The following is a 12,024-nucleotide window of genomic DNA, read 5'->3' on the forward strand; positions in this document are numbered from 1 at the left end:
TGATAAGAGTTGTGGATGCAAACAAGGAGTAAATATACCCCATGGAGGACGATGGAGAATGAAACCATCGTGACATCATCTGGGCAGCTGACATGTGTATGGAATGACACACAAGTCTCCATGCAGACGGTTGAAATGATTTGACATGATGATATTCTTCCACGTGGTAAACAGTGGATCGTGGGGTCCACCATTCAGCCCAAAGCCCTACGGCTATATTAGAAAGGAAGATTCCCTCTCTCTTACCTGCTACCCTGCTCCCACCGTCCATCTCGCCAGACGGGACCGACCGAGAGAGAGGGGTCACAGTAGAGAAGGCAAAGATGGTGGAACATTTTCTCTCACATTCTTTTCTTTTCCTCTGTTTGTTTGTTTAGTTTTCGTTCTTCCGTCAGTCTACGCTATATATCAATATACGTAGTGCCTGTTTTTCTTTCTTTTTTGGTGGAAAAGGAAAAGACGGGATAGGCACCGTAAAGCTGCAAAAAATTCTTTCTTTCTCCCACTTTCTCTGTCTCTCTTTTCTCTTTCCATCCCTCTGCCTGATAAGATTCCTCACTTCTATGCCCTTTCGATCTACTTATTCGAGCAAAACTTCTATTTTCTTCTCTTTCGCTGATCAAAATTTGCTTCAATTCTCTTCGTAAAGCTCCATTTTCATTGTTTCTTCCTTGGTGTCTCTTGCATTTGAATGTAAGTTTTCCGTCGTTCATTCTTCTCTGAAATTCATCTTGCCTTCTTCTTTCTGTTCCCTCATATTGTCCCGGCGTAATTCTTTCCTTCTGATGTTTTATTTCGATACTCTGTTTCGATTGCCTGCGAATTTTGATACTAAACCCCCGTTTTTGTACTCAATTTCTTGCATTTGTCTTCCGTCTGATGTGTTTTTTATATGTTGCTTTAATTGCCTGAGATTTCGGCTCAAAATTTTATCTTTCAAGCTTGATTCCCGCATATGATTATTTACCTTAATTGTCTACCGTATTTCTCCATCATCGTTGTCCGGATCATGCTCCTCTTGTGTCAGTTTTCTCTCTGAGAATTCCCGTTTCCGAGGCAAGGAGTGATCAGCTTTTTGGGTAGTTTCAAAAAGCAGAAAAGCACAGTGTCCTAATGGCAGATCGGGGTCGGTTGGTTTGTATTGAAGAATTGCCCAGTCATCTAATTCTAGAGATTTTGAGCTCCGGCCGGTTGAGTGCGGCTGATCTCGCCTGTTTAGAGCAGACTTCTCGCCTTTTCAGAGGGAGCCATGACATATCCCCCCTCAAGTTCCGCTCTCTGGTTGACTTCGCTGCATTCCAGCTCTGTGACTCACATCCCATATTTGGTGCTATGCCTTCTAACGCTCAGAAAGAGCTCTTTGACCGGTGCAGTGAGAATTGGAAGCGGGTGCTAAGGTTCTTGCAATCTGTGGAGCAATCCTCTGACATGGTCGAGACCTCAGCAGGCAATGTACTATTTCTTTGATATTTGTTAGCGTTAAACTCTTTTCCTCGTTATCGAGGTTGGTCTTGAGGTTAAATACAATCTTCTTGCTTTTCTGATAAAACTCATGTTTTGGGGGATATATTTCTTTTATGTTAGCCTACAAAACAAGAATCTAGATTTAGGGAGTGCATCCTATTCCACACTATAACTTCTGCGGTTTAGAATTTCCTCCATTTCCAGCGCTAGTACTAACAGCAATGTCAATGTTTAATAGGGATTTGTCAAGTAAGCAAGATTTTAGGTTATGTAAATGCGATTTTATCACTTCCTATAGGGTACTTGTTAGACACTCAAGTTTTATACTGTTCATATTACCCTGGATTTCATGCACAGACGGGAACGTTATGTATGTAATAGTAGGTAGAAGTTGATATCTGAATAACCGTAAACATTTATGTAAGTTTCTTCCCAACTATTTGAAAAGGTCATCAGTATCGTTTTCTTAGAAGGTTTTTAGAAGCGATTAAATAGCTATTCTCTCACTTTTTTTGTTTGGGTTCCTGGTATTAGTAGTCCTATCTTAAATGTATGATTCAAATATTGTGGCTAAAAGATTAAAAAAAAAAAAAAACGAATTGAGAAAGAAGATTGCTCGAGCAACTCAGTTGATTTCTTCCCCCACTTGAGAAAGTAATAGGAAAAAAGTCTACTTCTTTTATTTGTTGTATTAACAGATAATTTTCATATTCCCTGTTACTCAGAGCTTGGGCTTCCATTCCTTGCTTGAAGCTAAATGAAGGGAATGTTTTTGTTTCAGCAGATGCAGATTACCACTGGAAGATACCACACGTTGCTGATTAGTGGTTCTTCAGTTTACTCTTGTGGATCCAACTTATGTGGTGTTCTGGGTCATTGTTCTGGTGTCACACAATGTGTAACATTTAGCCGGATAAATTTCCCATCTCTATCACACGTAGTTCATGTCTCAGCCTCTCATAACCATGCGGCATTTGTCATGCAGTCGGGAGAGGTTTGTAGTCACCAATACATCACATGTCTATTGTTTTGGATTATAAAAGTTTTTTCTCTAACTTGTTATTTTAAAGGTTTCAGAAATGGTAATTTGCAGAATGCTATAATCATAAGCAAAACTTTCCCTGTTTCCTATCAATACCCTACAATTTTCATTTTCGAATTTTCACTTATTTGTTTTTGGTTAGTGGGTTAAGCCCAGGATAAAGTTTAGGCCAAGTAGTGTTTACAGTGGTTTTCTGATGAGCCAAGGAACAAGTGGATGATCCAAAATGATAGTGGAGAATTTGGAATAGAATTTTGTTTTATCTAATGCTGATATGACCAACTAAAGTATAGGGAAAAATCCTGCAAATATAGGATAAATATGAATATAGAGGAAGTTTTACCAAAATGGTTAGTTCTTTCATGTTCAAGATTTGATGGATCAGGCAATCCATGGTGTTTGGGGTAAACTGTTACAAACAGTGCACTTCTTTGCCCTTTTATATTTATTGTTTTGCCTGTCTTTTATGTATTTATTTGATTTTGCCTTCATACAAGGTGCAAAACCATAGATATCAGGGCCTGTGAAATTGGTTCCACAAAATTAATTTCAGTAATGTGGTTTTCTAGTCGTTTGGTGTTTTCTCATACTATAATTGTTTAAACGATGCCCTCTTATGTCACCCCAACTGTCCCTTTTTTGGTCCATGTTCATTCATTGATACTCAAGTTAGTGCTATCTTTCTACATGTCTTTAATCTTCTATTGAAGTTATCATTTTCGTTCCTTTATAAAGCCTCTTTTGTTCTTCTTCTGAAATAAATCATGATTTTTCAATTGACAGATTTTTTTCTTGTTGTGTGCTCTTATATTATATATAGGAGGATCAATAATCAGATGGATGAATATATTGAGACTAATACAGAGAGATGCTGGGATCATGATATTTGCCCTATGGCAGTTCTGAATATTTACTATTCCTCTATGTTTTATGTGATTTTTGATACAGGTGTTCACATGTGGAGATAATTCATCATTCTGTTGTGGTCATGGAGAAGCAGGCCGCCCCATTTTCAGGCCAAGGCTTGTTGAAGCATTGAAAGGAGTTCCCTGCAAGCAGGTAGACTGTGTGTGCCTGGATATATCTGTATATTTTTCTATGTAATGATAGATGCATTTGTTACATTATCTTAATGCCTTTGCTTGAAGTTGTCAAGGTAACACCTAGGCAATGGGACCTTTTTGCTAGTTGCTTTGTGGCTCACCATTAAGTTATTTTAAGGATGGTACACCAATTTTAGGTTTAGTGCAATTAAACTTTATAGTATTATATAAATAAGGGTTAAGAGCATCATTGAAGACCAATTTTCAATTTATAGACTCATTAGAACTATTCAGGCCATAGTACTTGTTAAAAGAAATACTTGTCTTAGAAGTACTTATTTTAACAACCACTTAAGGCTGTTTGATAACCCACTTTTCAAATCACTTATTATGTTTTTAAGCACTTATTGGGGTGGGGATGTTTGGTAAGCTATTTTCCCCATAAGTGCTTATATTTACACAAATAACAATTTTACCTTCCACTGTAGATTACTCAGATCTCTCCCTCTCCCTCTCATTTTCTTCACCGGAACTGTCGGAACTGCCAGAATTGTAGATTGGACAACAGAAAGACTCCTCCAATTAACAACCTTCACAAAATTCTCGGATTCCCATTTCCATCTCCCGAGTCTCTCTTGACTCCCTCTCCTTTTTCTGTTGTCTTCTAGCTTTATCCCCAGCTAGTTCATTTGATATCTTAGCATCTGGTTTGCCTCCAACTTCATGCCTGGGAGGATTCTGTTGCTTCCAACTAGTATCTTACAAGGTCCAACTCTCGGTGCCCAAACCCAGAACCATGAATTGTAATATGAATTACAACATGACGGACAACAGATTTTGCAGCAACTACAGCTACCCTTTTTCCAAGTGCATTTCTCTGCAACTGCAAGAAAAGTGAAGCAAACATGAAAGCATTACAAAGATCAAGCATTAATTAACAAACTAGAACATAAATAGGCTAAAATATTTTAGGCTTACCTCGGTAGAGTTTTTCTTTTCTATTTTATTTCTCAAGAGTTGCAGTGCTGCAAAGTTATCGACAAAATTTTTGTGTCTTCCACAGCGGCCTCTCCTAGAAGTGTAATAGTTGCAGCAAAGATTATAGCCATCTAGACCTTTGTCGTAGAAGCATTCCGTGCATGTAAAGTAAATTTCCTTTATCCATATTCCACACCCACCATAGATTACTAATCTTTCTGTTGAGATGTAAAAGAAGACAATGGCTTCGTCGAAATCTAGAAACCCATTGTTGTCCCTGTCCTTTTCCCCATTTTCTGATGTTGGTATTGGAGCCCCATCTCCTATCGAACAAAGAGAACCATAGCTTGCTGACGCTTTGCAGTGCAAGCAAAAAAGGTAAATGATGTTGATGCAGATGGAGTTTCTTTGGTGATTGGGGGATTTCGATCGCCAAAACTCGCCATTTCTACCGATTTTCTTGATTCTCTAGGGTGGGTGGGTGGGTCAGAGATAAGGGAAGAGATGAAAAATTGACCTTTGGGGGACTTTGGGAAGGGAATGATTTTCCCTTTGAATCAGCAATCTGAGTCGAGAAAATTAATGGATTCACCCTTCGAAGAGAAACCCATCCATAAAAAGGGCGTCTTGTAACCCAAAGGCCAAAAGCATTACTGATAGAGATCTGACTCATTCCGAATCTTCTCTCTGGCCACGGCATAGTCTTCATCTTCACACCCACTAGCGGAATCAATGCACCACCTCTTCTCAACATGTCGGCTTCACCAACCATACCAACAACGACAACTTTTATTTTGAAACTCGAATAGGGGAGTTCAAGTGTAGATTTGCGAAGAACAGGGAGTTCAAGTTAGAAAATAGAAGAAAGTGGCCAAATGACAGGCCCGCCGACCACTTTTCCTCATTGCCGATCGTCGCCGGTGGACCTGCAACTGGTCCGCCGCTACCTGGGTTTGATGTTCGAATGAATGGAGAATGAGGTATAACCCTTGCAGGGGTATTTTAGGCATTACAAAAAATTATTAGGGACTGGTTAATCCCATTTTTTTTGGAGAAGTACTTCTTCAAGAAGTACTTAAAAAAAGCCAACTTGAAGTCACCTTTTTAAAGAAGTACTTTAAAAAAAGTACTTCCTCACTTTTTTACCAAACACACAAAACCACTTAATAACCACTTAATGTGTGGTCCCATCTCTTAAAAGAAGTACTTGTTAAAAGAAGTACTTCTTTTAAGTGTTCTCAAACACTACCTTAGAACAAACCACAACCACCATGAGAAATTATCATGTTCGCCATGGTAGGGCTTCCATTATTAGTATTCATAATGGTATTCTCTGGAAGATGCCTCTTATTCTCCTTCCTTCTCTCTTATTTTTTTTTTTTTGTTTTTTTGAGTAAAGGTAAAATATATTTTGTATTAATCAAAAGGCCCTTTGTACAATGAGAAGCTGTACAAAAACAAGCCAGAATGACCTCAAAAAAGTATAATCAGATGTGTCATCTTTAAAATCTGTAAGTATAGAAAACCAACTTCTAACAAACCCTATGGCCATGTTGATGACCTCAGCTTGAGAGGAGACCTTGTGATAAAAAACCCAACTATTCCTTTCAAGCCATACAGCCCAGAGAATTGCCAAAGGAATGGAGGACTAGCAAACCTTTCCTTTCTTTGTCATCCCTTTTATATGCTATTTCTCCAAACATGCTTTAACTAAGGCAGGCATACACTAACTTCAGAATCTTTGTAAAGCATCTCCAAATCTCTGAGACAAATTTGCAATGTAAAAACAGATGATTAACTGATTCCGTTTCCACACTACAAAGGCTGCACCTCAGGTCACTGCAGTTAAAGCCTCTCCTCACTAGCATCACTTTGGAAAGGCATTTCTCTAAGTTGCCACCCATTACAAAAAACTTAACTTTTGAGAGTGCCACTGTCTCCCAGATGGCCCGGCTAGGAAAAGGGACTTCATTTTTTCTCACTATAGAGCTGTAAAAGGATTTTACTGAGAACTCTCCCAAGCTGTTCCATTTCTACACTCTTGTATCCTGAGTTTGTAAATTTAAAACCTGAGATTGAAGAAGAGCTAGGAGATTTCCTACCCGTTGAATCTCCCAATCATTAAAGTCCCTTCTAAAAGGAGTCCAGCAGCTGCTATTACCTCTCAGCACAAAAGAGTCAGCTACCAGCACCTCTTTATCAACAACCAAATTGAACAAGCTGGGAAACAGCTCTTTAAGGAGAGTTCTCCCCAGTCCAAGGATCCAACCAGAACCTGATCCTTCTTCCATCACCTACTTGAAATCTGATGCCTCTTCTGAAAAGGGTGGAAGCTCTGCAGATTCCTTTCCACAAACTGGACCCGTATGTCAATAGGGGTGAACCACTTTCCCAACCACTATTATCTAGTCCATTCTTTTTGGCTATTACCTTCCTCCATAGGTTATCTGGCTCAGCATCAAACCTCCAAAGCTAACTTCCTAATAAGGCTAGGTGAAATGATTTTATATTCCTTATCCCTAGGCGCCCTTGTGACAGGGGCTTGCAAATCTGACCCCAGTTCACAAGATGGGTGAGAATCTTTCCAGCCCACTGAAAGAAAATCTCTCATCTTTTTTTTTTCTAAAATCTCCACTATCTCCATGGGGATTGGAAAGAGAGTTATAAAATAAGTTGGCAAACTTGCTAAAACACTATTGATAAGAGTTACCTTCCCACCTTTGGAGAGATACCTTTCTTTCCAAGTGGCCAATTTTGTATCCATCCTCTCTAAGATTGGGTTCCAGATGGCTTTGGATGTGCATTTGGCACCAAGTGGCAACCCCAAATAGTTTGAAGGTAGAAGACCAACTTTGCAGCCCAGCAAATCAGCCAGACTCTGAATATTAGAGACCTCACCCAGTGCTATCATTTCACTTTTTGCTAAGTTCACCTTTAGTCCTGATACAATCTCAAACCAGAAAAGGAGATGTTTCAGATTAAGAACTTGATCCTCTGATGCCTTACAAAAAAAAATAGGGTATCATCTGCATATTGCAGAATAGGAATAGCAGTCCCATTTGGTTTCACTTCAAAACCCTCCAACAGCTCCTCCACAGCCTTGCCTACCAGTTTAGTTAGACCTTCCATCACTATTAAAAAGAGTAGAGGAGAGAAGGGGTCCCCTTGTCTTAACCCTCTTGAATTGGTGAAATTTCCTCTAGCTGCACCATTAACAAGCACAGAGAATCTTGGAGTGGATATGCATACTTTCAGAACTGGTGAAATTTCCTTCTCTCTTAATTCTTATAAGCAAAAATAGAGCATCTTCTCTCTCAGAATGGCAGATTAAAGGCTTTGTTCCGTTTTTTTTTTCTTTTTTTGTGTTTTCTCAGTAATCATTCCTCTCACTCTATCTAATACTAGAAAAAATGGCCTCATCAATCCTTCTCTTTTCTCCACAATTAACACATATATACCTCTCCTCCATGTCTCTATGGCTTGCAACACAATATAGAGTTTCAATTCTTTAGATTTTCCTTCATTCTTTAAATTTGTTATCAGTAATACTGTAACAATACTTTCTACTATTTGAATTATCATAAATGCATTAACATAAAAGGTCATCAGTAAATAACCTTTTTTGCATCTCCTTCTTGCATTAACAAAACAGCACATTGCTCCTAGTTTTTTCTCTATGGACTATTTAGTGTTTGCTTTTACTCTACTTTTGTTGTATGTTCTTTCATGTGAGTTCACTTTGAATATCTGTTAGTTGCTACTTCAACTAGGGAACTAGCTTACTAGTAAACATATTTTGTAAAGAAGCTAAAACTAACCAAGTTATTTATATTAAAAAAATCATTACCTAGGTGGACGCCTAATCACCTAGGCATCCCCCTAGTGTCTATTCTTGCTTTTGTGCCTTGACAACTATGCCTATGTTCAAGGGTGACTGCAAGGGGATGATAATTAGGGTTCATTTAGCATGATTAAGGGGGGTAAGAAATTAGATCAGTATTCAGTACACCCTACCATGACCCCCACCCAGAATCCCAGATAGCAGGGATCAGCACTCGGTAATGGCCTTATCTTGACATGATTCAACCTATTATTAAATAGTATGGTTGAGTTTGGAACCTAATTAATAATTGGGTCAGACCCAACCTGAATTGTTTCCAGACAATGTTGACCCTCTAGATGTTAGACACTATTGCATATAGAAATATTGAGGTTGGTGTGTGAATGCTGACGAGCAAAATTTACGGCAACACTGAGAACATGTATCTTCTGCAAAAATAATACCTTTATGTTAGCACTGTTTCTAAGTTCTTCAATGTCAAACTCAAGTGATATGTACTTCATCATATCTTAAGGTGGAAATCAGTGATTTATTTTAAACCGAGTTGAAATTTATATTTGAAGCTAATATTTTTCCGTCGGTGGATATTGATTACATGTTAATATTTAACTTAAGATCGGTAAATTATATTTAATAGGCATGTGGTTCAAAATTGTTATTTCATTCTGCTGATGTAATCCTTTTCTATCCTCAACTGAAATTTCTTCCCTACCTCCCCCACCCCTATTGTAGGTTGCAACTGGGCTTAGCTTTACCATGTTCCTTACAAGAGAAGGCCATGTATATACATGTGGGACAAACACACATGGCCAGCTTGGCCACGGTGACTCTCTAGACAGGTCAACACCTAAAATTGTTGAACAGCTTGAGCGTGTAGGTTCTGTAGTTCAAGTTGCTGCTGGACCAAGCTACTCCTTAGCTGTAACTAGTGATGGAACAGTACACTCCTTTGGGTCTGGCTCCAATTTCTGCCTTGGCCATGGAGAACAACATAATGAGCTCCAGCCACGTGTAATCCAATCATTCAAGAGGAAGGGAATTCATGTGATCCGTGTCTCAGCAGGAGATGAGCATGTGGTGGCACTTGATTCCAGTGGATATGTTGGTCTCTTTACTTAATGGAAACTAAATACTTTTATTGAATTTATAGTATCATGATATATTTATAACCTGGTTGTAACTATCATGATCTCAGAATAAATTTGTGTTTGCAGGTATACACATGGGGCAAAGGATACTGTGGTGCATTGGGTCATGGAGACGAGATCGATAAGACTACTCCAGAACTACTAAGCAGCCTTAAGAGCCACCTAGCTGTCCAGGTTAGGCCTCTTTTCCATCAGAAACTCCGGTTTAATAATATCAGGGTAGGGGTGATCATTTTACTATATAATACTCTAAATTTGTTTATAGAAGTATAATTAAAATGTTTAATATAATATTTTTGAATTTATAGGCCTGGAAACAGGCCTGAACTAGAGACCTTAGTATAGGTGCTAAGCCCAGCCTGGCCCATGATCACCCCTAATGAATGATGCAAAATTCCTATATTGATTCGAATGTCTAATGCAAGTTGCATAACAATATTTTTTTATTAATAAAGTTTCATAATAATATTATTGGTCTAAAAACCTATTTTGTGCAATATTAGGTCTTCTTTTGGGGATCGGTAGGTGTGTTTTTTTGTGGGGGTGGGGGGGGGGGGGGGGGGGGTTGTCAACAGTTTGGTCTGTGCATCAGATTGCTTTCAGTATGGCATGTTGCAGGCCCTCAGTATGATAAAAAACCTGAGGGTTCATTTCTAGACCCAAACCCAAGGCAAAATTGCTTTGATCATCCTGATGAGGACTGCAACATGCAATTCATGAATCATGCATTTAACTATGTTATTGCTATTCCTGCTAGGAAAGGATAAAATTCAATTTTGTCATAGACATGATAAGGATGAGTTGTTAAAAATGTATTTTGACCTTGATACATTCTTAAAAGTAATGTTTTTGGTATTGCATGGTAGTCAGGTATTAAATATTAATTTGACAGAACTGAAGAAGATCCAATTCCTAATGAGCTTTGTTGCTACCCATTGTAGATGTTTTCCGCGCTTTCACAATGGTGAATCAGTTGGCACCCAAAATCATTAGGATTATAGGATCTTATTGTCCAATTAAATATGCATAGATGAGGTTATGTTCACCTTGTATAGTTGTATCTCTTTTGAACAATGGCTTCCAAATAAGTTATTTTATGATGCCCTGGATATATTACTTTGTAATGTTTTATTATGTGTTGGGTGAGAACTACTTTCAGGTGATGGGAGGAGAGCAGATAGACCTTTAAATGAAAATTTTCAAGGGATTGTGGTCCTTATTAAAAAGTCTTAATATAATGTTTTATTATGCTGTTATGGGTTTCATCCACATCTTTCTCTTTCATGATATTTTTTCGTCATTTCATCTCAGATCCTCCCTCCCAAATAAGTTGAATCTTTGGCATTGCAAAACTTACAATATTGTCATCCAAGTATAATATCTTGAAAGTTACAGTTGTGGATTTGCGTTTTTTAACTTGTGCTTCCTTTCCTTTTTATGACTCGGTTGATCCCATGTGGTAACTTTAACTCCCAGTGACATGTATTTTATCTGAATTATCAATTATGTATAGGTTTGTGCAAGAAAGAGGAAAACTTTTGTTCTTGTGGACGACGGCTCTGCTTTTGGTTTTGGGTGGATGGGATTTGGGAGCTTGGGGTTTACAGATAGGGAACTTTCTGACAAAATCTTGAAGCCTCGAGTTCTTGATAGCCTAAGATCTCACCACATTTCTCAAATAAGCACTGGGCTGTATCATACTGTTGTAGTCACTAATAGGGGTCTCATATTTGGATTTGGAGACAATGAAAGAGCACAGCTTGGGCATGAATCATTGAGAGGATGCCTCAAACCAACTGAGATCATTGTTCCAGAAACGATAAATGAAGCTGCCGATATGGAAGAATGTGTATGATCTTGAAAATATACCTTCTATGCCAAAAATGTGAATTTGTAGTTTACTAGTTGATTAGCAATTTAGTATCCCACTTTGTTTTTTGTTTTCAAAAGAATTTAGAGAGCACTTAAGCAAGTATTTTAATTCAATAGTGCAAGGGTAAATTATTGTTGTAATAGCATTGATGTCCTGTTTTGCTTAGATTATGTGGAATTAGGAAGTCAAAAAAGTCCCAAGGTAGTGTAATATTTATTTATCTGTTGATGTTTTGTTGCAATCTGGTTTTATTATGCAATAAAGAGTTGTTTTATATATATATATATATATATATATATATATATATATATATATATATATATATTTTAGGTATTCTTGGATTTATTATGAAATATTGTAGCCCAAATAAAAGGGTGTTTGCCAATATGTATGATTTTTGTTTTTGAAATAAAAAACAACTTTCACATGAGCAACATCATATTATATGGAAATTGATATCCTTTACTTATTTGTGTTTGGATTTGATCAAGTTCTCTGATAAAACTAAACAGATTTAGTAAACCAAACAAAACACGCACTCCTCCTTCGAGACCCGACCAGCTATGACTAATGATGACTAATGACTCGCTTCTAATTCTTTGTCTTAAGTGGGTTTTGGCCGTCTGGCATATAAG

General features: G+C 37.8%; 1 protein-coding gene across 6 annotated transcripts; it reads left to right on the forward strand.

Annotated features, from left to right (window-relative positions):
- Positions 1 to 244: 244 nt before the first annotated feature.
- Positions 245 to 11,630, forward strand: LOC104586435 (ultraviolet-B receptor UVR8-like). 6 transcript variants are annotated; one of them, XM_010243675.3, is made up of 6 exons: positions 245 to 1,452; positions 2,246 to 2,458; positions 3,455 to 3,565; positions 9,101 to 9,469; positions 9,583 to 9,690; positions 11,030 to 11,630. In XM_010243675.3, the coding sequence occupies exons 1-6, from the start codon at positions 1,114 to 1,116 to the stop codon at positions 11,369 to 11,371; spliced, it is 1,482 nt and encodes a 493-aa protein (XP_010241977.1). In that variant the 5' UTR covers positions 245 to 1,113; the 3' UTR covers positions 11,372 to 11,630. The 6 variants fall into 6 exon arrangements, with proteins under 6 accessions (XP_010241977.1, XP_010241978.1, XP_088750469.1 ...); XM_010243676.3 differs by having other exon boundaries at positions 2,249 to 2,458; XM_088894343.1 differs by lacking the exon at positions 11,030 to 11,630 and adding an exon at positions 10,458 to 10,785.
- The last annotated feature ends 394 nt before the right edge of the window (positions 11,631 to 12,024 follow it).

This window comes from Nelumbo nucifera, chromosome 1, assembly GCF_055504915.1.
Source record: "Nelumbo nucifera cultivar China Antique chromosome 1, China Antique-T2T, whole genome shotgun sequence".
Taxonomy (NCBI): Eukaryota; Viridiplantae; Streptophyta; class Magnoliopsida; order Proteales; family Nelumbonaceae; genus Nelumbo; species Nelumbo nucifera.